The sequence below is a fragment of the Bos taurus genome, chromosome 5, assembly GCF_002263795.3.
Source record: "Bos taurus isolate L1 Dominette 01449 registration number 42190680 breed Hereford chromosome 5, ARS-UCD2.0, whole genome shotgun sequence".
NCBI classification, from domain to species: domain Eukaryota; kingdom Metazoa; phylum Chordata; class Mammalia; order Artiodactyla; family Bovidae; genus Bos; species Bos taurus.
The window spans coordinates 100380333-100403446 of NC_037332.1; the positions used below are offsets into that span (position 1 = coordinate 100380333).

Consider the following 23114-nt stretch of genomic DNA (forward strand, 5'->3'; position numbering starts at 1 on the left):
TGTGTTTTGTTTCAGGTTTAAAATAATTGGGATTGGTGAATGTGCCTATTTACACAAAATTGGGGTCAGCAGTGCCAGTACCCATTTAGTTAGAAAATGGATTTGCAGCAAACCAGACATATGCACATCAAAAAGTTAAGACACCCTAGATTTAACATACTTTACATAAAATGTAATTTTTATTCCTTCAGAAAGAAATATGTTAATATAAAGGTACATGAAATTCATGCTTAGAAATGTTCATTGATATTTCACTCAAAACCTCTAAGTCAATTTTTATAAATCTGTTACATTCTTGGCATTCAAGATGTATATGCCACAGCATATTTAAAAGTTCCCAAATTGCTTTTAGAATCAAATCTGATAGGTAATACATTAAAATATGTATGAAAATTTTCGATGACATTTCAAGAGATTTAATAATATGAATTGACTAATGTCATTCAAAATTGCTTGTTTTGTTAAGTAAGAATTCTGATATTTTTACTGTTAATTTCATTATCAGTCCTAGTTGATTTTCTTTTAGTTTTGCAATATTTGCATAACTTCATGAGATTCACTCATGAATAATGTAGTGTAGTTCAACACAAGAATAGTGCATAACATGTTGACTTACTAGTTGAGTGAATCACTTTCACACACCGAACACATAGAAGAAAAAATGAAACAGTAATAAAAAGATTTCACATTCAGACTGTCATGTGACAGAATCAAGGTGATGAGTAAACAATGTGAACTCGCAGAGTGCTATTTGTGAATGCCAAGGACCTACTGTGTGATGGACCTCATGAATAGTACAACTTTGGGGGGCAGGTGGGTGAGGAAGTGATTTGAACCTTGCTGCGCAAACTGCTCTCTATTTGAGAAAATGAATTAGGTTGTATGTCAGAATGTGTAACTCTTCAGAAGATATTATCTTCATGTTTACTCAAGGTTAACAATATCTCTTTGTAAAACATTGTTTTCTTGAAATAATTGTGAAATCTGTGTTCTGCATCCTACGGGTGCTTCATGTATACTCATTGATAGAAATTTAAACAGTTGTAAAAAGAGAACACATACTGGACTTGTAAGAATTTAGGAAAATAACTTAGCAGAGTCTCGTTGTTACATCTTCTGTTATCGACCATATCAATTCCATTTTTCTAAGCTCTCTTCTCACCCTCATTCTCATTTTGTTTTCCTCTCTGTTCTCTCCTCGTTCCCATTGTTTATAAATGTTTATTTGATTATTTCAATCTCAACATGAATAGGGGAAAGAACCATACAGAGTCACATAAAAGACAAAAAGAGAAAATCTCTTTCCTAATTAAAACCAACCATTGCATGGTTTCTTAGAAAACTCAGGACTTTGTTCTTAAGGTCTTAATTTTAACAGCTGGTGTTGTATTATTACTTCATTGTTCTCCTGTATTGGGAGTAAATAAAATTATTTTAATTGAAAACTAGAATAGAATAAATGGGACAAGAAACTTAGCATTGCCTATAATTTGTCTAGAAAAGCAGACACTGAATAGATGAACCTTCAAACATTGAATTATCAAACAGTGTAAAAAGTACAAAATTAAATGGATATGAAGTATGCAAGGTTCGCTGGTAGCACAAGAAAGAAAGTGTCCGAAATTTGAGAAAGAGGTGCCTAGAGAAGATATTTTTTAATTGACAAGTTAAGAAAGTGGAGATATTCAAGGAAGAACATTTTCAGGAAAAACACTGGCAGCAGAGTGAAAAGCATATATGAGGTTAGCAAATGCTACAAAATTGAGAAGCTATAATTGTCTGGAAGCACCAGAATGAGAGGGGAAAGAATAAAATTTGGAGCTGAAAGTGGGGATCGGGGAGGGAGAAAAAGAGGGAAGGAGACCCAGGGCCAGATTCAGGGGGAATTATTTGCTATACTAACTGAAGTAGTGAAGTTTAGAACTGATGCTCTAAACTTCAAGTACCTTTAGGTTATTTCTTTAAAGATACTAGATACTTGATGGGTCAAGAAATTATTTGAAAGTCTTTTCAATTGATTGAAAGAAGAAACGATAAGAGCAGTGTCAGAAATGGTGGTAGAAGAATAGAGAAGAGTTAAGTGACTCAGAAACTCTTTCAGAGATAAACTCCCAGAAAATATCAGACAATGAGATGAAGAATAGATGTTAAAAAAAAATAAATTCCATGTTTCCCTTTAGGAAGTTAATCAGAGGAACAGTGGGATTACTAACTGACACAGCAGGAAAAGGATATTTTGAAATTACTGAATTTTAGGAGTTGGCAGGAATTCCAGGGGGAAACGCTTCACAGGAAGTGGGATGTACAGTTCTAGAATTCAGGAGAGAGTCTGGGCTGGTATGTGACACGGATGCAGACAGAGGTGCACAGATCTCAGCTGTAAGCTCACATGACAAAATGAGGAAAAGTGCATGGTGGCAAAGACGACAGTTATCTGCCTAATGAAAAAATTATTTTCTTCTATATTACTTATTGATTTTTAGGTGAAGTTTAAGGTCATTTTCGTTTGGTCAGAGAGCTGAATCTGGGCCTCTGAGAGCACCAGTGCAGCAACAGTTTAACTTCAGACACATAAATCCGTTTACATATATTTGCAGAAGCATAAAATGAGAACAATGCATATTTTCTAGGATACAGATGCTGTAATACTCACATATTAGACCTGTAAGCCTTCTAATACTGGAGTGTCCAAAATCAAATAGAAAAATACACTGTTTCAAGTTATAATTTTAAAAATTATATGGTCATTGTATCAGCCTTCTCTAACAACAGAGTAACAATGTCAAAAAATCCCTTTCTTTGACTCATGGCTTTTATGGGACCTAATGCTATTTCATTACTTAGTGACATAGATTTTTTAAAAGCCTGCCCTAAGTATATGAATTAGTATTAAAATAAAGTTACTTTGTAAAAGCAAATTGAGAGTTTTGGTGTTTTTTAAATAAAATCACAAATATTCTCTCACATGTCCATTGGGGGGCGATAATAGATAAGTATGGTTAGAATTGGACATTTAATATCTCAAATTATGAGAAGACAACTTCTAAGAGTGAAAACTTTTTTATCCTTGATTATAATTTGTATTATACTTTAAGTATAATGCATATGCATGTAAATATAAAGATACACATGCATATATGTATTTATATACTAATAAGCATAAACAAAACAGGAAAGTAACATGCTAATTTTTACAATGATTGATGGGAAACCCAAAGTGTTCAACACTACTGAATATAAATGGAGAAAAATGAGAAATATAACTTCATCATTGTGTGAGAGTGAACATGTGACACTTCATTTGACTTGAGAGGAATCACTTAGGAGAAGGAAACGGCAATCCCCTCCAGTATTCTTGCCTGGAGAACCGCATGCAGCTTGGTGTGCTGCAGTCCATGGGGTCACAAAGAGTCAGACAGGATTTAAGTGACTCGACAGCAATAGTGGTTAATAAATCTTCAAACCTTATCATTCAATTTGTTGGAAAAAAAAGAGGGCTCACTTGGAAATGGGGATATGAACTCCGTTAATATGTGGTATCTATGGACGGATGTCCCAGAATAGTAATTCAATACTTATGGGTAGCTTACTATTTGGATTTTAGTTATTGATTCTCTTATCTTCTTGGAGTTGTATTTTTGGTTGGATCTAAGGCATAGATTGCAATGCAGGAGACCCTGGTTCCATTCCTTGGTCGGGAAGATCTGCTGGAGAACGGATAGGCTACCTACTCCAGGATTCTTAGGTTTCCCTTGTGGCTCAGCTGGTAAAGAATTCGCCCACAATGCGGGAGACCTGGGTTCAATCCCTGGGTTGGGAAGATCCTCTGAAGAAGGGAAAGACTACCCACTCAAGTATTCTGGCCTGGAGATTTCCATGGACTGTATAATCCATGGGGTCGCAGAATCAGACAGCAAAGAGTTGGACGGAAAGCAAAGAAAGAGTTGGACAGAGAGCAAAGAGTCGGCCGGACAGCAAAGAAAGAGTCGGACAGCAAAGAGTTGGACACGACTGAATGACTTTCACTTTCTTTCCAAGGCAATACTCAATGTGCAAACAGACTAATTATTTCACAATATTTAAATGTTTAAACGTTTGCATCAAAACCAGTGTTTCAAAAATCTTTGAAACAAGAGATCCTCAGATCTCTTAATCTTTCTCCCCTTCCCTTCAACTGTAACGTTTATCAATTTTTTTTGACATTTCTCAAATGTTCATATTAATAAAACGGTACATATTTTTGCATTTGTTATATTAAGTAAGCATGGTTTTATGCTCTTTGCATTTAAATTTTTTGAGTTGAACATTTTATATTTCTTTCCCTACAAAGCTGTAATTATTTCTGTTTATACATATGAATTTGAAATACATTTTTAAAATTCTTTTATGATCTTTAAATTTTGCTGTTAATGGATCTAAGACCTTAAAATAGTTCTCTTGGTGAATTTAAAGTCAATCAGCAAACATTAGTAATCTCTCAGCTCCAAGCCTCAATGTAGGTTCTTGGTTAAAAGCACAAACAAGCAAGAAACCTGGAAATTTTTATTTATTAGTCTGTAAATCTAACACTGATATTTATTTAAAAAAAAAAAAAAAAACAGCAGTGACTTTATTTCTCTGTATGCAGGTTTTGTTTATCAAAACTAGGGAAAACTCTACCTAACTAGTAAAAATGATGCTGGGGAACATATTGCAAATACATACTTGATAACATTAAAAAGTACTTATCTACCAGTATGAATCACACATCTTGTTCACACAATGATGAGGATTATTCACTTTACAGAGTTTACAGCACATGAAGAAATAAGAATAATTAAACAATGGTTAAGAAAAAAAAAGTTTCTAAATGTTAAGATTAAAATCAGCACAGGGAACTATGAAAATATATATTAAATCCTTACAATTTAGCCTGGAGTGGACAATAGTCACAGAAGTATTTTCTTGCAAATGACATTTCACTGGTGACCTGAAAAATAAGGAAGAGTTGAACAGAAGAGTGAGAAAGGGAACAGTGTTTGTTGAGCTGAGGCAAACATATGATTAGATTAGAGGCAAAAGACAGCATGCCACATTTGAGGAACCAAAACAGGGTTAGTGTGCTTGTATCATTACCAGCATGGAGGTGGGGGAGGAATAAAGAGTGGCTGGAGGAGCTGGTAAAAGGTTTAAACTGTGAAAAGCCACTGAAGGAAATAAGGTGGTGAGTAATGTAAGGGATGTGAGGTTCAAGAATCTAAACCATGATGACAACATGGAGAATGGACTGTAGCAGACAGAAAAGCTAGAGCAATAATCTAAGATGATTGGGTGATTAATAAAGTCTGTATAGAGACAGACTCCAGAAATAATCGTGTGATAAAATTGACAGGGTTTAAATGAATTTTTGACTATTGAGAGAGAGAAGAAGGAGGAAGTCATGGTTGACTCCAAAAGTTCTGGCTTGAACTAGAGTGAGCATGTTACTACCAATCCACTAAGCTAATCTGTTTAAGTTCATTAGTTAATGGGTCTTGAGATGTAGATGTATATAGAGATGTCCAATAGGCAATCCTCTATAATAAGGTCTGGGCTAGAAGTATGGGTTTGGGAGTAGTCAATGAATTGGGGAGATTGGGACTGACATATACACCCTTGTTTAGTAGTTCAGTTGTGTCCAACTCTTTTGTGACCCCAAGGACTGTAGCCTGCCAGGCTGCTCCATCCATGGGGTTTCAAAGGCAAGAATACTGGAGTGGGTTTTCTCTAGGGGATCTTCCTGACCCAGGGATCAAACCCACATGTGTTGAAAGCAAATTCTTTACCGCAGAGCTACCAGGGAAGCCCCAACATATACACTCAAGTACATATAAAATTAGTTGTTTTATATGTGTAACTGATAAGAACCTGCTGTATAGTACAAGGAACTCTACTTAATACTCTGTAATGACCTATATGTAAAAAAGACTCTTTAAAAAAAGAATGAATATATGTATATGTATAACTGTAAGTGTGGTGTTGGATAAGACTCTTGAGAGTCCCTTGGACTGCAAGATCAAACCAGTTAACCCTAAAGGAAATCTGTCCTGAATATTCATTGGAAGGACTGACGCTAAAGCTGAAACTCCAATACTTTAGCCATATGATGCAAAGTACTGACTCATTGGAAAAGACCACGATGCTGTGAAACATTGAAGGCAGGAGGAGAAGGGGATGACAGAAGATGAGACGGGTGTATGGCATCACTGACTCAATGGACATAAGTTTGAGCAAGCTTTGGGAGCTGGTGATGAACAGGGTAGCCTGGCATGCCACAGTCCATGGGGTCGCAAAGAGTCCAACATGACTGAGCAACTGAACTGAACTGAACTGATAACTGATTCACTTTGCTGTACACTTGAAACTACCACAACATTGTAAATCAACTACACGTCAATAAAAATTATTTAAAAATAAAATAAACTGATAGCAATTGAAGTTATAGAGTGGATGAGTTTAGCCAATAGTTGCGTGTAATAGAGGACCCACAAGAACTCTGAGGAATATCATTATTTAAGAGATCAGATGAGAGAATAGATGTTGCAGAAAATACTGAGGAGGACTAGTTGGACAGGTAGAGAGAATTTCAAGAAAACTTTGCATCATAGGTGCTAAGGTTAAAAAATATTTCAAAAATGAATGCCAGGTCAACAAGGAGCAACACTGCTGAGAGATAAAGTGAAAGTAAACAATCCTGACTGTATTTAGTCAAAAGTGTGGAGAGAACACGTCAGTGCAATAGTAGGAAAAGCAGAAACTACATTTTAGAATGTGGACTGAGAAACAGAAAGAGGAAGGCAAGTATAAAAAATTTTAGGAAATTTGACTTAAAACGGATGAGGAAAACTGGGTGGAAACCAAAAGACTCATGTGGTTAATGAACAATTTTCTTGTAAAGGAAGGCATAAGAAGACAGAGGTTAAAGAAGACATAATCAAGGAAGGGATCTCCTTGAAAAAAATTAAGTGGATGCAATCCTGACCGTAGACTTGGAGATCTGATTTAGATAGAAAGAAGTGTGGCTTTTTTTTTTTTTTTTTTTTTCTTTTTGGAAATGGAGAGAAAAAAATGACAAGACACAGACAAATGTGTAGATTCAATGGTAGAAAATTCAAAAATGTAACATCCAATGGCTTATCTTTGAAAAAGTAAAAAGTTTTTCCATTAATGGTGAAGGCAAGGTGTAGGGAGAGAATTCTTGAGGACACAAAGCAATAGTTTCTGTCTGAAACAGTCAGTATCATTCATGAGAGATGACTATGAAAATGTCATTTCAGTCCTCCAGTAGAGCCAAGAACTCAAGGCTGATTGCCTTGATGGGTAGTGACCCACGTCCACACTATTATCAGCACTACCACAATAATATTTGTTGTAGAAACAAAGTGTTTCCACAAAAATGCATACTTTTTTTAAAGAGGAAGATTTATACCTGTGATCAATTCAGAGGTCATTGTCTGTAGATGAAGGAACAACACCTTGACAAATCCAGTAATTCTGAATGGGGCACTTTTCAGAAAAAACACCCTTTTTTGTTATTAAAGCACAAGCATCATCTTCAACCTCTCCAAGAACTTGAAATCTATGGAGGAAAAGGCAACATACTAGTGACTCCCATGAAAGCTGGACTCTTTCCCAGACATCTGTTCTCACTCTGCTAAAAGCACAACTCTGTGTATCTTGTGTTTTCTCTCTTCTTAGGAAGAATGTACTCTCCAATCTGGAGTTTTGAGACAGTGCAATATTTAGAGAGCAAATGCACATTAAAAGCAATTTATTTAATGAAGGAGTTCCTCTAAATAGTTTTCTAACCTAAACAGTCATTTGTAAATATTACTATGTGGAATTAAAATGAAAATTAAAATGTAAGAAACATTGGTTTCCCAATCCATTCCATCATGCAAAAACTAAAGATTTTAGGAGACCACTAGGATCTGCATGTTTGTATCACCCCAAAATTCGTATGTTAAAATCCTAACCTCAAAATGATATATTAGGAATTAGGACCTTTGAGAGATGCTTAAGTCATGAGGGTGGAACCTTCATGAATGGGATTATTTCCTTACAAAGGAGATTCTAGAGAGATCTCCAGCCCCTTCCACTATGTGAGAACATATTGAGAAGGCTCTGGCTGCAAACCAAGAAGCATCCTCTTAACAAAACAAGATCATTCAGGTACTTTTATCTTGGAATCCCACACTCCAGAACTGTGGGAAATACATTTCTGTTGCTTATAAGCTACCCAGCCTGTGGTATTTTGTTATAGGAGCCAGAATAGAATGAGCCCTTTCAAAAATCTTTTTTCACTGTTTGTAATGAGCCTCTTTGCTTCTACAAGAGATCAACTCCCTTTTAAAATTTGTAAACTCACATAGACACCTCAACAAGAAAATTTCTGTGCATGTGGGTGTATAAGGATATACCCAGATTCTTTATCCTTAACATAAAAGAAGGAAACTTCCCCTAAATTCTGGTTTTCCATGATGTTCAAACCAACTTTTCCTGTCTTAAACAAATAAGCTGCAAAATATCTTAGAAATCAGAAAATACTCAACTTAAAGAATCAGATTAGCAAATTAATAATTCTAAGCAGGTTTGCATGTGGGTGGCCGAGTATCACATTCTATATGAAAAATATAATGGTAAAAGGAGTGGATATATGTATAACCGATTCACTTTGCTGTACATCTGAAGATAATGCTGCTGGTGGTGCTAAGTCGCTTCAGTTGTGTCCGACTCTTTGCGACCCCATAGACGGCAGCCCACCAGGCTCCCCCATCCCTGGGATTCTCCAGGCAAGAACACTGGAGTGGGTTGCCATTTCCTTCTCCAATGCATGAAAGTGAAAAGTAAAAGTGAAGTCGCTCAGTCGTGTCCGACTCTTTGCGACCCCATGGACTGCAGCCCACTAGGCTCCTCCATCCATGGGATTTTCCAGACAACAGTAGGGGAGTGGGGTGCCATCACCTTCTCTGTCTGAAGCTAATTGGACATGTTAAATCAACTATACTCCAACAAAACTTAAAAATAAAATATTTAAAAATAAAAAAGGGTCAATGCTGATTTTCTAGAAAAAAATATGCTGGGTGATATCCATTAAAAATAATCAGAGATAAATTTTTTAAGTTAATTTAGTGTGGAGGGTGTACAGAGATTGTGGCATATGTGAGTACAGAGTATGAATTTTAACAAAAGATATTGTAAATAGTTTCTGGTTAAGAACATTCATTTGCTGAGTTACTTCCTTCTTTTGAGCAATTTTTGATTCCCCTCAGCCAGCCTGATAAGTCTGCTGTATCACTCTCAAACATCTCTATTTTCTTTCTTCATTTCCTCCATATCACATCTCTTTAAGAGATACCACAAATTTCAAATTTTCAAGAAGTTAAATCAACTTTTAATGATCCTCCAAGCCTTGATAATAAGAATAGAAGTTTTTGCCCTGGACACTCCAAATCTTCTGCCTGTGTTTTGAGGATCAGCACAGAATCCCCAAAGATTCAGTACTCTCTACACATAGAATTTAAACAGAAATGAACGAGGTACATAAAATAGATACAGATATTGTTTATTGGGATAATAGAATTTGAAGAGAGTCAAATGGCTGTCTGTTGTGTTACATGTAAATTTTTCCTTAATATTTCCCAGTTATTGGGGTGGGGGAAACTACCTTTGTGAAAGCTCCACCCTCATGATTTAAGCATCTCTCAAAGGTCCTATTTCTTAATACATCATGATGTATTAATACATTGTGGTTAGGATTTTAACACATGAATTTTGGGGTGATACAAACATGCAGATCATAGCAGTCTTCTAAGATCTTTATTTTGCATGTGAGAGAGGGGATATATGTATACATGTGACCATTTCATGCTGTACTACAGCAAAAGCTAATGCAACACTGCAAAGCAGTTATACTCCAATTTAAAAGATAAGAATTATTCTGTAAACCTCTTTTCTTAAGAAATACGTAATAAGAATTTAAATTTAGAGAATTTTGCATTGATATGATTTTCCATTTATACCTCTAGCATTATCTGTAAGCTAAAAGAAAGCCAAATATGAAAATAAATTAGTTTAGGAGTCTGTTTCTCTAAGGCAAATTTCCTGATCATTTATACACTAACAAAGATTAATGTCTTCAATCTGTAGGAACAAGTTGGCTCCCTGCAGGTTCAGGCAGCCCCTAGTAGGGACTGGCTGTTGAACTATTAAGTTCCCCCTATAGAACTCAAATGCCAGGTGATGCAGTGTTAAATAATCTGCCTGCCAATGAAGGAGATGCAAGAGACTCTGGTTTAATCCCTGGGTTGGGGAGATCCTCTGGAGTGTAACCCACTTCAGTATTCTTGCCTGGAAAATTCCATGGACAGGGCAGCCTGACAGGTGACAGTCCATAGGGTCGCAACGAGTTGGACATGACTGGGCACACACACACACTCAAATGCCAAATACTCACAGTTGTAGATTTAATGGGGTGCCATCCAGCCAGGTCCACGTATTTTGTGGATAAGAAATGTTCAATCCAATCCAAAAGTAAATTCCATCTTGTATACTGCTCTGTAAGAAATCCTGTGACAGGGATCCAGAGGAAATGAATTGTTACACTATTAAAACAGCTTCTTCTGACCTTTGTTCAGACTTTAAAAGGCTTTGCTATTTATCCTCCTAATCAGGAAAATCTTAAGAAAGTTGAAGAGGTTTTCTACATACTTAAGGTAGGAAATTAATATGGAAAAGTTTCTGAAGTATTCTTGCATATATTGTGTAAAGGTATTTGCTACTTAATGGAATTCATGAGGATGATATACACAGCAACTGATGAAAGGGTGCAAAGAGAATTTGAAGCAAAAACTAGGAATTAATGTCTTCCCAAAGGAGAGATAGCTATCCTTTTGCCTACCAATGTGCAGTCTTGAAGAAGACTGATGTTTATGGGGAAAATAAATAATAACACAAAGGAGCCTCCATCTGTCCTATCCAAGATACCAGGAATATTGTCAGATATAGGTAGCGCCTTTGATGAGTACCTCTCTGGGCTTCCCTGGTGGTTCAGTCGGTAAAGAATCTGCCTGTAATGCAGGAGACCCAGGTTTGATCCCTGGGTTGGGAAGATTTCCCTGGAGAAGGAAATGGCAACCCATTCCAGTATTCTTGCCTGGGAAATCCATGGACAGATGAACCTGGTGGGCTATAGTCCATGGGGTCACAAAGAGTCAGACACCACTGAGCACACAGAAGCTCTTCTCTTAGTTTTAAAAGGGCTTTTTTGTTTTTTTGTTTTTCCTTTTTCATGGCAAATGAGCTCTTACCAATTCAGCCTTATCTTGGATCACCAAGAGATGTGATTTCATTGTTGAACAGAGTTTTTGGCTATCGATCCATGATTGATAGTTTTTGAAAAAGTTATAGCATTTCCCTTTCTTCTGCACCCAGCCATTAGGGCATAAGTTTTGGCTATGGTTTCCTAAAACATAAAAAAAGCAGAAATAGACTTGAAAACAAGGTTTGGATATCAAAATCAATTATGGCACTAATTTTGTAAACAATTTCTTTTAAAAAAATTTTTGTCTCACTTTTAAGAGATGAACGCCTCCTCCACTGATGGTCTTTAAAGAGATTGTTGTTGTTCAGTTGCTAAGTCACTTCTGACTCTTTGCAGACAAAGAGATAAATGCCAGAAATAGTCATTTTTGTTACTCAGTAGCTAAGTGGTAGCTCAGCTGATAAAGAATCCGCCTGCAATGCCGGAGACCCCAGTATGATTCGTGGGTCAGGAAAATCCCCTGGAGAAGGGATAGGCTACCCACTCCAGTATTCTTGGGCTTTCCTTGTGGCTCAGACAGTAAAGAATCTGCCTGCAATGCAGGAGACCTGGATTTGATCCATGGGTTGGGAAGATCTCCTAGAGGAGGGCACAGCAACCCACTCCAGTATTCTTGCCTGAAGAATCCCTATGGACTGAGGAGCCTGGTGGGCTACAGTCTATGGGGTCACAAAGAGTTAGACATGACTAAGCACACAAGTGGTGTCCAGCCCTTTGTAAACCCATGGACTGCAGCCCGCCAGTCTTCCCTGTCCCTACTATTAAGGGCTACAATTAAGTAATTTCCTGAGTTCTTTATTCATATGAATGTATAAAATGTTTTTCTTTATATGACATTTATGACATAAAATTATTAACTTCATGTTCCACATTTCATAAATAAAGGCGCTAAAGCTAAGGTTAAGCAAAGAATAAAGAGGGCAATTAAAATAACTTACTAAAGGTCGTATAGTTTAGAAATAGATAGGAGATAGAAAAACTTAAACAGAGAGGCTAAATGCCTAGATATCTAAAAGGCATCAGGGGAAAACCACTCTGAAAAATAAAATGTCTATTTAGTTCTTTGGCCCATTTTTTGATTGGGTCATTTATTTTTCTGGAGTTGAGCTGTAGGAGTTGCTTGTATATTTTTGAGATGAGTTGTTTGTCAGTTGCTTCATTTGCTATTATTTTCTCCCATTCTGAAGGCTGTCTTTTCACCTTGCTGATAGTTTCCTTTGATGTGCAGAAGCTTTTAAGGTTAATTAGGTCCCATTTGTTAATTTTTGCTTTTATTTCCAATATTCTGGGCGGTGGGTCATAGAGGATCCTGCTGTGATATATGTCAGAGGGCTAACAAACATGTGAAAAGATGCTCAACATCACTCATTATCAGAGAAATGCAAATCAAGACCACTATGAGGTACCATTTCACACCAGTCAGAATGGCTGCGATCCAAAAGTCTACAAATAATAAATGTTGGAGAGGGTATGGAGAAAAGGGAACCCTCTTACACTGTTGGTGGGAATGCAAACTAGTACAGCCACTATGGAGAACACTGTGGAGATTCCTTAAAAAACTGGAAATAGAACTGCCTTATGATCCAGCAATCCCACTGCTGGGCATACACACTGAGGAAACCAGAAGGGAAAGAGACACGTGTACCCCAATGTTCATCGCAGCACTGTTTATAATAGCCAGGACATGGAAGCAACCTAGATGTCCATCAGCAGATGAATGGATAAGAAAGCTGTGGTACATATACACAATGGAGTATTACTCAGCCATTAAAAAGAATTCGTTTGAATCAGTTCTAATGAGGTGGATGAAACTGGAGCCTATTATACAGAGTGAAGTAAGCCAGAAGGAAAAACACCAATACAGTATACTAACGCATATATATGGAATTTAGAAAGACGATAACAATAACCCTGTGTACGAGACAGCAAAAGAGACACTGATGTATGGAACAGTCTTATGGACTCTGTGGGAGAGGGAGAGGGTGGGAAAATTTGGGAGAATGGCATTGAAACATGTAAAATATCATGTATGAAACGAGATGCCAGTCCAGGTTCGATGCACGATACTGGATGCTTGGGGCTGGTGCACTGGGATGACCCAGAGGGATGGTATGGGGAGGGAGGAGGGAGGAGGGTTCAGGATGGGGAGCACATGTATACCTGTGATGGATTCATTTTGATATTTGGCAAAACTAATACAATTATGTAAAGTTTAAAAATAAAATAAAATTTAAAAAAAAAGAAAAAAAAAGAAAATGTCCTTTTCAGAGTCACATTTGATGCAGAATAATAGGTTTCACAGCATACTTTATCAGTAACTTTGTAAAACAAAATGTTTATCATGATCCCAATATCTCTATGCCCCAAGGACCTCCAGACATATCACCATGAAAAGGAAAAACTTGGAAAAAAAAAACATTAAAATAAATCTATACTCAGAAATGAATAAAATCTATACTCAGAAAATAAATCTATATTGAGGAATTTATTTATATATTCAGAAAAATTAATAATATTTGTACTTCAAGCTGAGTCCTTGCATCTTAAAAGATACCCTGGAGAAAGAAATAGCTACCCACTCCAGTATTCTTGCCTGGATTCCATGGACAGAGGGGAGCCTGGTGGGCTTCAGTCCATGGGGCTGCAAAGAACGGGACAAGACTGAGTGAATAACACTTTCAGTTCTTCATGGGAGGGGAGACACAGTTTTTGAGGTATGAGCCTACTGTTTTGCCCTCTCCACTGGTTGAGAATTAAAGCCACCTTTCTATCTCCTCCAAACTCTCCATATTTTTTATTAGGCTTTGGTGGGCAGAGAAAGCCAGGATTTTGGCCATCAACAGTTCCATCTCAACATCAAGACTATACATATATTTTAGCATAACTCATGGCATTTAACTATGCAAAAGCTTATAGCTTTCGGTGGGTTTTATACTTAGAAAATGATCATAACTTATGAGAAAGGTTAATTTTCATATTTTAAAATAAACACATAAATAAGAAAAAATAAGCACTCCTTTTTTTTTTTTTTTGCAAAAAGGGCAAAGAGGATGAACAGGCATTTTACAGAATAAAAATAAAAATATCTAATATGTGCAATTTTGCATTTAATTTCTCTGTTATATAAGAAATGCAACTAAAATCAACTATGTGTACTTTTATCATAGTATATTAGCACATATAATCTGAACTCTGTGTGTGTGTGTGGGTGTGTGTGAGATAGAGAGAGAGTCCAAATCCTGCTCTCTCTTCCTGGTATTGACATTCCTTAGCAAGTCCTTATGGTAACTTGAATGCTGATTCAAGTTCATCTGAGGAGAGGTATGTGAGTGTGAGGGAGTGATGTTACTTCTTCAAATTTAAACTGAATCGGCTATTTAGAAAGGTAACCCCCTGGTGGCTCAGACAGTAAAGAATCTACCTGCAATGCAGAAGATGGGGGCTTGATCCCTGGGTGGGGAATATCCCCTGGAGACAAGAATGGCTATTTAGAAATTGAAGGAAATCTTGCCCCAAAAATGCTCAAGATGAAACTCTTTGAGCATCCTAAAACTGGTTTTTGCGTATTCAGTTTCTGTTGTTGTTTAATGGTAAGTCATGAACAACTCTTTTTGATCGCATGGACTGTAGCCCACCAGGCTCCTATGTCCATGGAATTTTCCAGGAAAGAATACTGGAGTGGACTGCCATTTCCTCCTGCAGGGGATCTTCAGACCCAGGGATCAAATCTGCATCGCCTGCATTGGCAGGTGAATTCTTTACCACTGAGCTGCCTGGGAAGTCCACATATTCAGTTAGTGGAAGCTAATTTTCTAGGAGAAACTTGCATTTCTCTCTGTGTGCCTTGAGATGTAAATGTTCTACCACCTTCCTCAAGAATATTTTATCTAGATCATCTCTAATTCCTGAGACTGAGGGAAGGAAGAAAGGAAGGGGTAAAGAGACTTTTTAAAATTTAACTTTTTCCCACTATATTTTTTACAAATAGTGAGTTTTGTACTCTAATATCTGATTCATGAGTGTTTTTAAATTAATTTTTGTTGGTTTGAAATATATTAGTTTCTGCTGCATAGCAACATGAATCAGCTATACATATACACATGTGTGTGTGCTCAGTCTTGTCTGACTCTTTGTGACCCCACAGACTCTAGCCTGCCAGACTCCTTTGTCCATGGAATTTTCTAGGCAAGAATACTGGAGTGGGTTGCCATTTCCTACTCCAGGAGATCTTCCCAACCAAGGGATTGAATCCATATCTTTTGTGCCTCCTGCACTGGCAGGCGGATTCCTTACCACTGCAGCACCTGGGAAGCCCATATATACATACATCCCTTCTTTTTTTTTGGATTTACTTCCTATATAGGTCACCACAGAGCACTAAATGTGCTATTCAGAAGGTTCTCTTTAGTTACATATTTTATACAAAGTAGTGTATGATTAAGTTTTTAAATGAAGCTATGAGAAGGGGTTGACAGAGGATGAGATGGTTAGATGGCATCATTGACATGAAGGAGCAAACTCTAGGAGATAGTGAAGGACAGGGAAGCCTAGCTGTGCTGCAGTCCAAGGGCGTCGCAAAGAATCAGAAACGACTGAGTTACTGAACAACAGCGACAAATACATAGAAAAGGGCTAAATTCCTTAACTTGTGATTTCTGGATTTCTTTATTTAACAGTAATCTTTTGACTGCCTGATTATCTGCCCTTTGATGCAAAACTCCTATATATCCTAGCTCCCCCATCACCTCCCCAGAGCAGTTCTCTTAGGGTTACTGCCTCTCAGGCTCAGAGTTCCAAAAATCCCCACCAAATAAAACATAACTCTTGACTTTCAGATTGTGAATATTTCTTTAGTCAACACATGCCATATCAGAAATTTCACATATCACCCTCCCCCCCTAATTCATAGAAGCATGATTGAAACTCAGATTAGGAAGACAGATTAACAGACATGTCTGCTATCTCCTTATTGGTTGACCTCACAATAAAGCTTCTCCTTCTCTCAAAAGCTCATGCCAAGTATGGAATTTTACATGTGTTAGGCAGCAAGCCCTTTGCTCCAAAACAATATCTATTATCATATCATCCTTAACCACACTCCACATCCTGGGCTCACCTTACCTTTCAAGTTTCTAATGCCTCACACAGGAAGCTACTCTAGACCTCTGTCAGGAAAAAGTTTCATCAGTTAAATCTCACATGAAAAAGGCATTTGATTATATCTTCACTATTTCTCATACACACATACGCATCTTGTGGGTAGGGACTTTTTCTTAAGTTTCTTGCCATCTCATCATTAAACCAAGTATTTTATATTTGCCTAATAAGTATGTGATATCAAATTAATAAATTAAGAATTTGAAAAATAGGAAGAGATAGTGATATGTTTATTGACTAGTAAGAGAATTGTAACATTCGAAGTAGCAACAAGTTGACTGCTGGAGACAGTGGTATTTAAGAGTTTTAGCAGCTGCAAGGTAAGTGAGCAGTACTTACCTAAGTAGTGAACCTGAACAGATTAACAGGAACCAGAGTGAATAATTACAATAAGAAAACCATCTTCAAAATACTGAAAAGGACCTGAATTCACCAGCCTAAAATATTCCATTTTTATATGAGAATTATTTTAAGCTGAAAAACAACTTGAGATTCAACAGATGCAGGAAGAAGCCTCCTCTGAGCTTTGCTTATCAGACAAAAAGTTAACTTGTTAACTCCAGGTCATGTGTCAAGCAAAGCAAAGCATCAGTCTGGAGCAAGGTTTATTGAAAGGCCATGCAAGGAAGGGTGGCTTCTGCCCTAAAAAAAGGTCACAGCTCCCTGAAGGGTTTTGGCAAAGAACTTTTGAAAGCCAGATGAGGAAGGGAGGTTGCAAGGTCTGTGATCAGCTCATGCACAGTTCTCTGATGGCTGACGGTGAGGGAATAAGGCAGTGTTACAAGGGTGAACATCGTCAGTTCTTAGGCTCCAGCAGGCCTGGGGCTCTGTACTCAAGGTCATCAAGTAGTTAACATCTTCCATTTGTTGGAGAGGGGGAGGTTTTTTTAACATCTACAAAACACCTCTGGAAATATGTACCAAATACTATTAGCCAGACCCTTCAGAGAGGAGCTAAAGCAGAGGATTTGGGGGAAGTTCTGTCCCACCCAGAAAGGCCCCATGGGGTCCTGCTCAGTTACTTTCTGAGAAGTGAGGCTGCCATGAATACCCTCTTCAGGGTAAAAACAACTCCCATGAAAGAGACTGATAGGAAACCTACCTTAAGTTCCTTCTCTGGGGAAATTTTATGGCCACGAAGAAAAGGGAAAGACTACTCATGCCTGCTAAAATAGACACTGTCACAAACTTCATTAGTTCCAATGTGTTCTGAAAAACCCACTTGTCTTTCCCAAAAACCCATACTGTTTTTCCCATCAGAGTCAATTCTTCTGTCTTTCTTTCCCCAGGTGGCTCAGTGATAAAGAATCCATTGCCAATACAGAAGATGTGGGTTTGACCCTTGGGTTGGGAAGATCCCCTGGAGAAGAAAATGGCAATCTGCTCCAATATTCTTGCCTGAGAAATTCCATGAACAGAGGAGACTGGCAGGTTACAGTCCATGGGGTCACAAAGTGTTGGACACGACTTAGTGACTAAGGAACAATTCTTTTCCTTATTGAAGCATAAATATGTAAACAATTAACTTTGACCATTTAGCCAGCCACTTCTTTTGTTAGCTCTCGTATGCACACAGATGAACCATTTTCTTCTGTTAACTGGTGTTTTCCTCCCCCAAAACACAATGAAATAAAACCACTTACTTATGAAGTTTGTACTGTTCTGCTGCTTCCTGGGAGAAAGATTCATGCAGTTGCAATCTTTGGTTCCATTCTCACTACTGAACCTCTCGCTGGGGTTGTCACTGCAGGAATATATGCTTAGGTGACTTACTAAGAAATGAAGAAAAGTAGTAACACTAGTTAGATTCCTACAAATATAAGCCTTGGCCTTTTAATTATCTGTCAGTGTTGTTGATCAGTTGCCCACTCTTTGCAACCCCATGGATGCAGCACGCCGGGCTTCCCTGTCCCTCACCATCTCCCAAAGTTTGCCAAAGGTCATGTCCATTGTATAGGATAATATGAAACTGCAAACAAATTTACAAAATACTGATTGAGAGGACACTTGTTTATAGCATTTTAGCCTTATAATTTGACAAAGGGTAATAAGCTTTGAGACTCAGAGAATTTCACTTAGGAAAATGTAAGTAGAAACAACAAAAAAAGTTATCTAAATAATAAAAATTTTTAAAAATATATATTTACATTTGCACCTATTTGGTGTCAGTTCAGTTCAGTGAGTTGCTCAGTCGTGTCTGACTCTTTGTGACCACATGAACTGCAGCATAGCAGGCCTCCCTGTTCATCACCATCTCCCAGAGTTCACTCAAACTCACGTCCATCGAGTCGATGATGCCATCCAGCCATCTCATCCTCTGTCGTCCCCTTTTCCTCCTGCCCCCAATCCCTCCCAGCATCAGAGTCTTTTCCAATGAGTCAACTCTTCACATGAGGTGGCCAAAGTACTGGAGTTTCAGCTTTAGCATCAGTCCTTCCAAAGAACACCCAGCACCAATCTCCTTTAGAATGGACTGGTTGGATCTCCTTACAATCCAAGGGACTCTTAAGAGTCTTTCCAACACCAGAGCTCAAGAGCATCAGTTCTTCAATGCTCAGCTTTCTTCACAGTCCAACTCTCACATCCACACATGACCACTGGAAAAACTATAGCCTTAACTAGACGGACCTTTCTAGGCAAAGTAATGTCTCTGTTTTTGAATATGCTATCTAGGTTGTTCATAACTTTCCTTCCAAGGAGTAAGCGTCTTTTAATTTCACAGCTGCAATCACCATCTGCAGTGATTTTGGAGCCCCCAAAATAAAGTCTGACACTGTTTCCACTGTTTCCCCATCTATTTCCCATAAAGTGATGGAACCAGATGCCATGATCTTCGATTTCTGAAAGTTGAGCTTTGAGCCAACTTTTTCAATCTCCTCTTTCACTTTCATCAAGAGGTTTTTTAGTTCCTCTTCACTTCCTGCCATAAGGGTGGTGTCATCTGCATATCTGAGGTTATTGATATTTCTCCCGGCAATCTTGATTTCAGCTTGTGCTTCTTCCAGCCCAACATTTCTCATGATGTACTCTGCATATAAGTTAAATAAGCAGGGTGACAATATACAGCCTTGATGCAGTCCTTTTCCTATTTGGAACCAGTCTGTTGTTCCATAATAACAGACTGCTTGCTTCCTGACCCTCATATAGGTTTCTCAAGAGGCAGGTCAGGTGGTCTGGTATTCCCATCTCTTTCAGCATTTTCCACAGTTTATTGTGATCCACACAGTCAAAGGCTTTGGCATAGTCAACTCTTGCTTCCTGACCCACATGTAGGTTTCTCAAGAGGCAGGTCAGGTGGTCTGGTATTCCCATCTCTTTCAGAATTTTCCACAGTTTATTGTGATCCACACAGTCAAAGGCTTTGGCATAGTCAATAAGGCAGAAATAGATGTTTTTCTGGAACTCTCTTGCTTTTTGCATGATCCAGCTGATGTTGGCAATTTGATCTCTGGTTCCTCTGTCTTTTCTAAAATCAGCTTGAACATCTGGAAGTTCATGGTTCACGTATTGCTGAAGCCTGGCTTGGAGAATTTTGAGCATTACTTTACTAGCGTGTGAGATAAGTGCAGTTGTGCAGTAGTTTGAGCATTCTTTGGCATTGCCTTTCTTTGGGATTGGAATGAAAACTGACCTTCTCCAGTCCTGTGGCCACTGCTGAGTTTTCCAAATTTCCTAGCATATTGAGTGAAGCACTTTCACAGCATCTTCTTTCAGGATTTGAAATAGCTCAGCTGGAATTCCATCACCTCCACTAGCTTTGTTCATAGTGATGCTTCCTAAGGCCCACTTGACTTCACATTCCAGGATGTCTGGTTCTAGGTGAGTGATCACACCATCGTGATTATCTGGGTCATGAAGATGTTTTTTGTACAGTTCTTTGGTGTATTCTTGCCACCTCTTCTTAATATCTTCTGCTTCTGTTAGGTCCATATCATTTCTGTCCTTTATCAAGCCCATCTTTGCATGAAATGTTCCCTTGGTATCTCTAATTTTCTTGAAGAGATCTCTAGTCTTTCCCATTCTGTTGTTTTCCTCTATTTCTTTGCATTGATCACTGAGGAAAACTTTATTTTCTCTTCTTGCTATTCTTTGGAACTCTGCATTTATATTGTTATATCTTTCCTTTTCTCCTTTGCTTTTTGCTTCTCTTCTTTTCACAGCTATTTGCAAGGCCTCCCCAGACAGCCATTTTGCTTTTTTGCATTTCTTTTCCATGGGGATGGTCTTGATCCCTGTCTCCTGTACAATGTCATGGACCTCTGTCCATAGTTCATCAGGCATTCTATCAGATCTAGTCCCTTAAATCTATTTCTCACTTCCACTGTATAATCATAAGGGACTTGATTTAGGTCACACCTGAATGGTCTAGTGGTTTTCCCTATTTTCTTCAATTTAAGTCTGAATTTGGCAATAAGGAGTTCATTGTCTGAGCCACAGTCAGCTCCTGGTCTTGTTTTTGCTCACTGTATAGAGCTTCTCAATCTTTGGCTGCAAAGAATACAATCAGTCTGATTTCAATGTTGACCATCTGATGATGTTCATGTGTAGAGTCTTCCCTTGTGTTGTTGGAAGAGGGTGTTTGCTATGACCAATGCATGTTCTTGGCAAAACACTACTAGCCTTTGCCCTGCTTCATTCCGTATTCCAAGGCCAAATTTTTCTATTACTCCAGGTGTTTCTTGACTTCCTACTTTTGCATTCCAGTCCTCTATAATGAAGAGGACATCTTTTGGGTGTTAGTTCTAAAAGGTCTTGTACGGACCGTGCGGCAGAAGCCTGCCGGCTGTGACGGACTTCGCAGAAGCAGGGCCAAGAGGAGCTACCCCACATCCGAGGTCAGGGGTGGTAGCCGAGAGTGCCAGGCTGCGACGGCGCAGGAGCAGCCAAGAGCAGCTACCCCGCATCCAAGGAGTGGTGGCTGCGTGGGTGCAGGAGACCCCAGAGGAGCTACTCTACCTTCAAGGTCAGGAGGGGCAGCGGTGAGGAGATACCCCTCCTCCAAGGTAAGAGAAACCCAAGCAAGATGGTAGGTGTTGCAAGAGGGCATCAGAGGGCAGACACACTGAAACCATGCTCACAGAAAACTAGCCAATCTAATCACATGGACCATAGCCTTGTCTAACTCAATGAAACTAAGCCATGCCATGTGGGGCCACCCAAGACGGATGGGTCATGGTGGAGAAGACTGACAGAATGTGGTCCACTGGAGAAGGGAATGCAAACCATTTCAATATTCTTGCCTTGAGAACCCCATGAACAGTATGTAAAGGCAAAATGATAGGATACTGAAAGAGAAACTCCCCAGGTCGGTAGGTACCCAATATGCTACTGGAGATCAGTAGAGAAATAACTCCAGAAAGAATGAAGGGATGGAGCCAAAGCAAAAACAATACACAGTTGTGGATGTGACTGGTGATAGAAGCAAGGCCCAATACTGTAAAGAGAAATGTTGCATAGGAACATGGAATGTTAGGTCTATGAATCAAGGCAAATTGGAAGTGGTCAAACAGGAGATGGCAAGAGTGAATGTCGACATTCTAGGAATCAGAGAACTAAAATGGACTGGAATGGGTGAATTTAACTCAGATGACCATTATATCTACTACTGAGGGCAAGAATCCCTTAGAAGAAATGGAGTAGCCATCATGGTCAACAAAAGACTCCGAAATGCAGTACTTGGATTCAATCCCAAAAACGACAGAATGATTTGTTTGTTTCCAAGGCAAACCATTCAATATCACAGTAACCCAAGTCTATGCCCCAACCAGTAACGCTGAAGAAGCTGAAGTTGAACGGTTCTGTTTGGTATAATAGGTTAGAATTCTGTGTGATTTTGAACTAGTGATGTAGCTTCTCTTTTCCTCAGGTTCTTCATATATAAAAAGGGGAAATATTTAATTAACTTAGAGTTGATGGAAGGCTGAAAGTTAGTAAATGTAAGATATTTGTCACAACTCCTAACATGTAATAGGATGCAGCAAATGGAAACAATAATAGGTAAGACTGTAGCTCTTGTTGAAGTAGAGCTCATTTTACAATAAATCTTAAATTTAACTCAGCCTTAAATTTTTAAACAGCTGATAAATTTCGTCAAAACTTCAAAATATTGTCATATGTAAACTCCGTAAGTTTTTTTTTATTATAAATTTATTTATTTTAATTGGAGACTAATTACTTTACAATGTTGTACTGGTTTTGCCATACATCAACATGAATCTGCCACGGATATACACGTGTTTCCCATCCTGAACCCCCCTCTCATCGCCCTCCCCGTAGCATTCCTCTGGGTCATCCCAATGCACCAGGCCCAAGCATCCTGTATGCTGCATCCAACGTGGACTGGCAATTCGTTTCATATATGATATTACACATGTTTCAATGCCATTCTCCCAAATCAGCTTTCATAAAATTAAGTACTTTCACCAAAATATAAAACCTCAGTTCATAGATTGGGACTGTCAAACCTACATTATTTACCAACTGAGAAATGAAGTATTTCCTTATCAGTAAACAAGGATGTCACCATCATCAGCGATTGCAGCCCTCCAAAGTGAGCCTGTGAGCTCTAAGGGAACTCAGCAAGGAGAATGCCTGCTATTTAACCGCCATCAGATGG

The 23114-nt window shown here is 38.4% G+C and overlaps 1 protein-coding gene across 6 annotated transcripts in view; it reads right to left on the reverse strand.

The window, feature by feature from the left end:
* The window catches only part of LOC100294723 (killer cell lectin-like receptor subfamily F member 1), a 52943-nt gene that overhangs the window by 10521 nt on the left and 19308 nt on the right, over window positions 1-23114 (reverse strand). For 3 of the 6 annotated variants that reach the window (XM_059887084.1, XM_010805554.4, XM_002687837.7), the window contains 5 exons: window positions 18142-18270; window positions 11328-11482; window positions 10475-10587; window positions 7448-7597; window positions 151-4969 (listed from right to left, as the gene is read on the reverse strand). In XM_059887084.1, coding sequence (XP_059743067.1) covers window positions 7459-7597; window positions 10475-10587; window positions 11328-11482; window positions 18142-18270 — 536 coding nt within the window. In that variant the 3' untranslated portion in view covers window positions 151-4969; window positions 7448-7458. Of the gene's footprint in view, window positions 1-150; window positions 4970-7447; window positions 7598-10474; window positions 10588-11327; window positions 11483-18141; window positions 18271-23114 lie in introns of those variants that run through there. The other 3 variants (XR_009494637.1, XM_059887085.1, XM_010805553.3) reach the window with 3 other exon arrangements.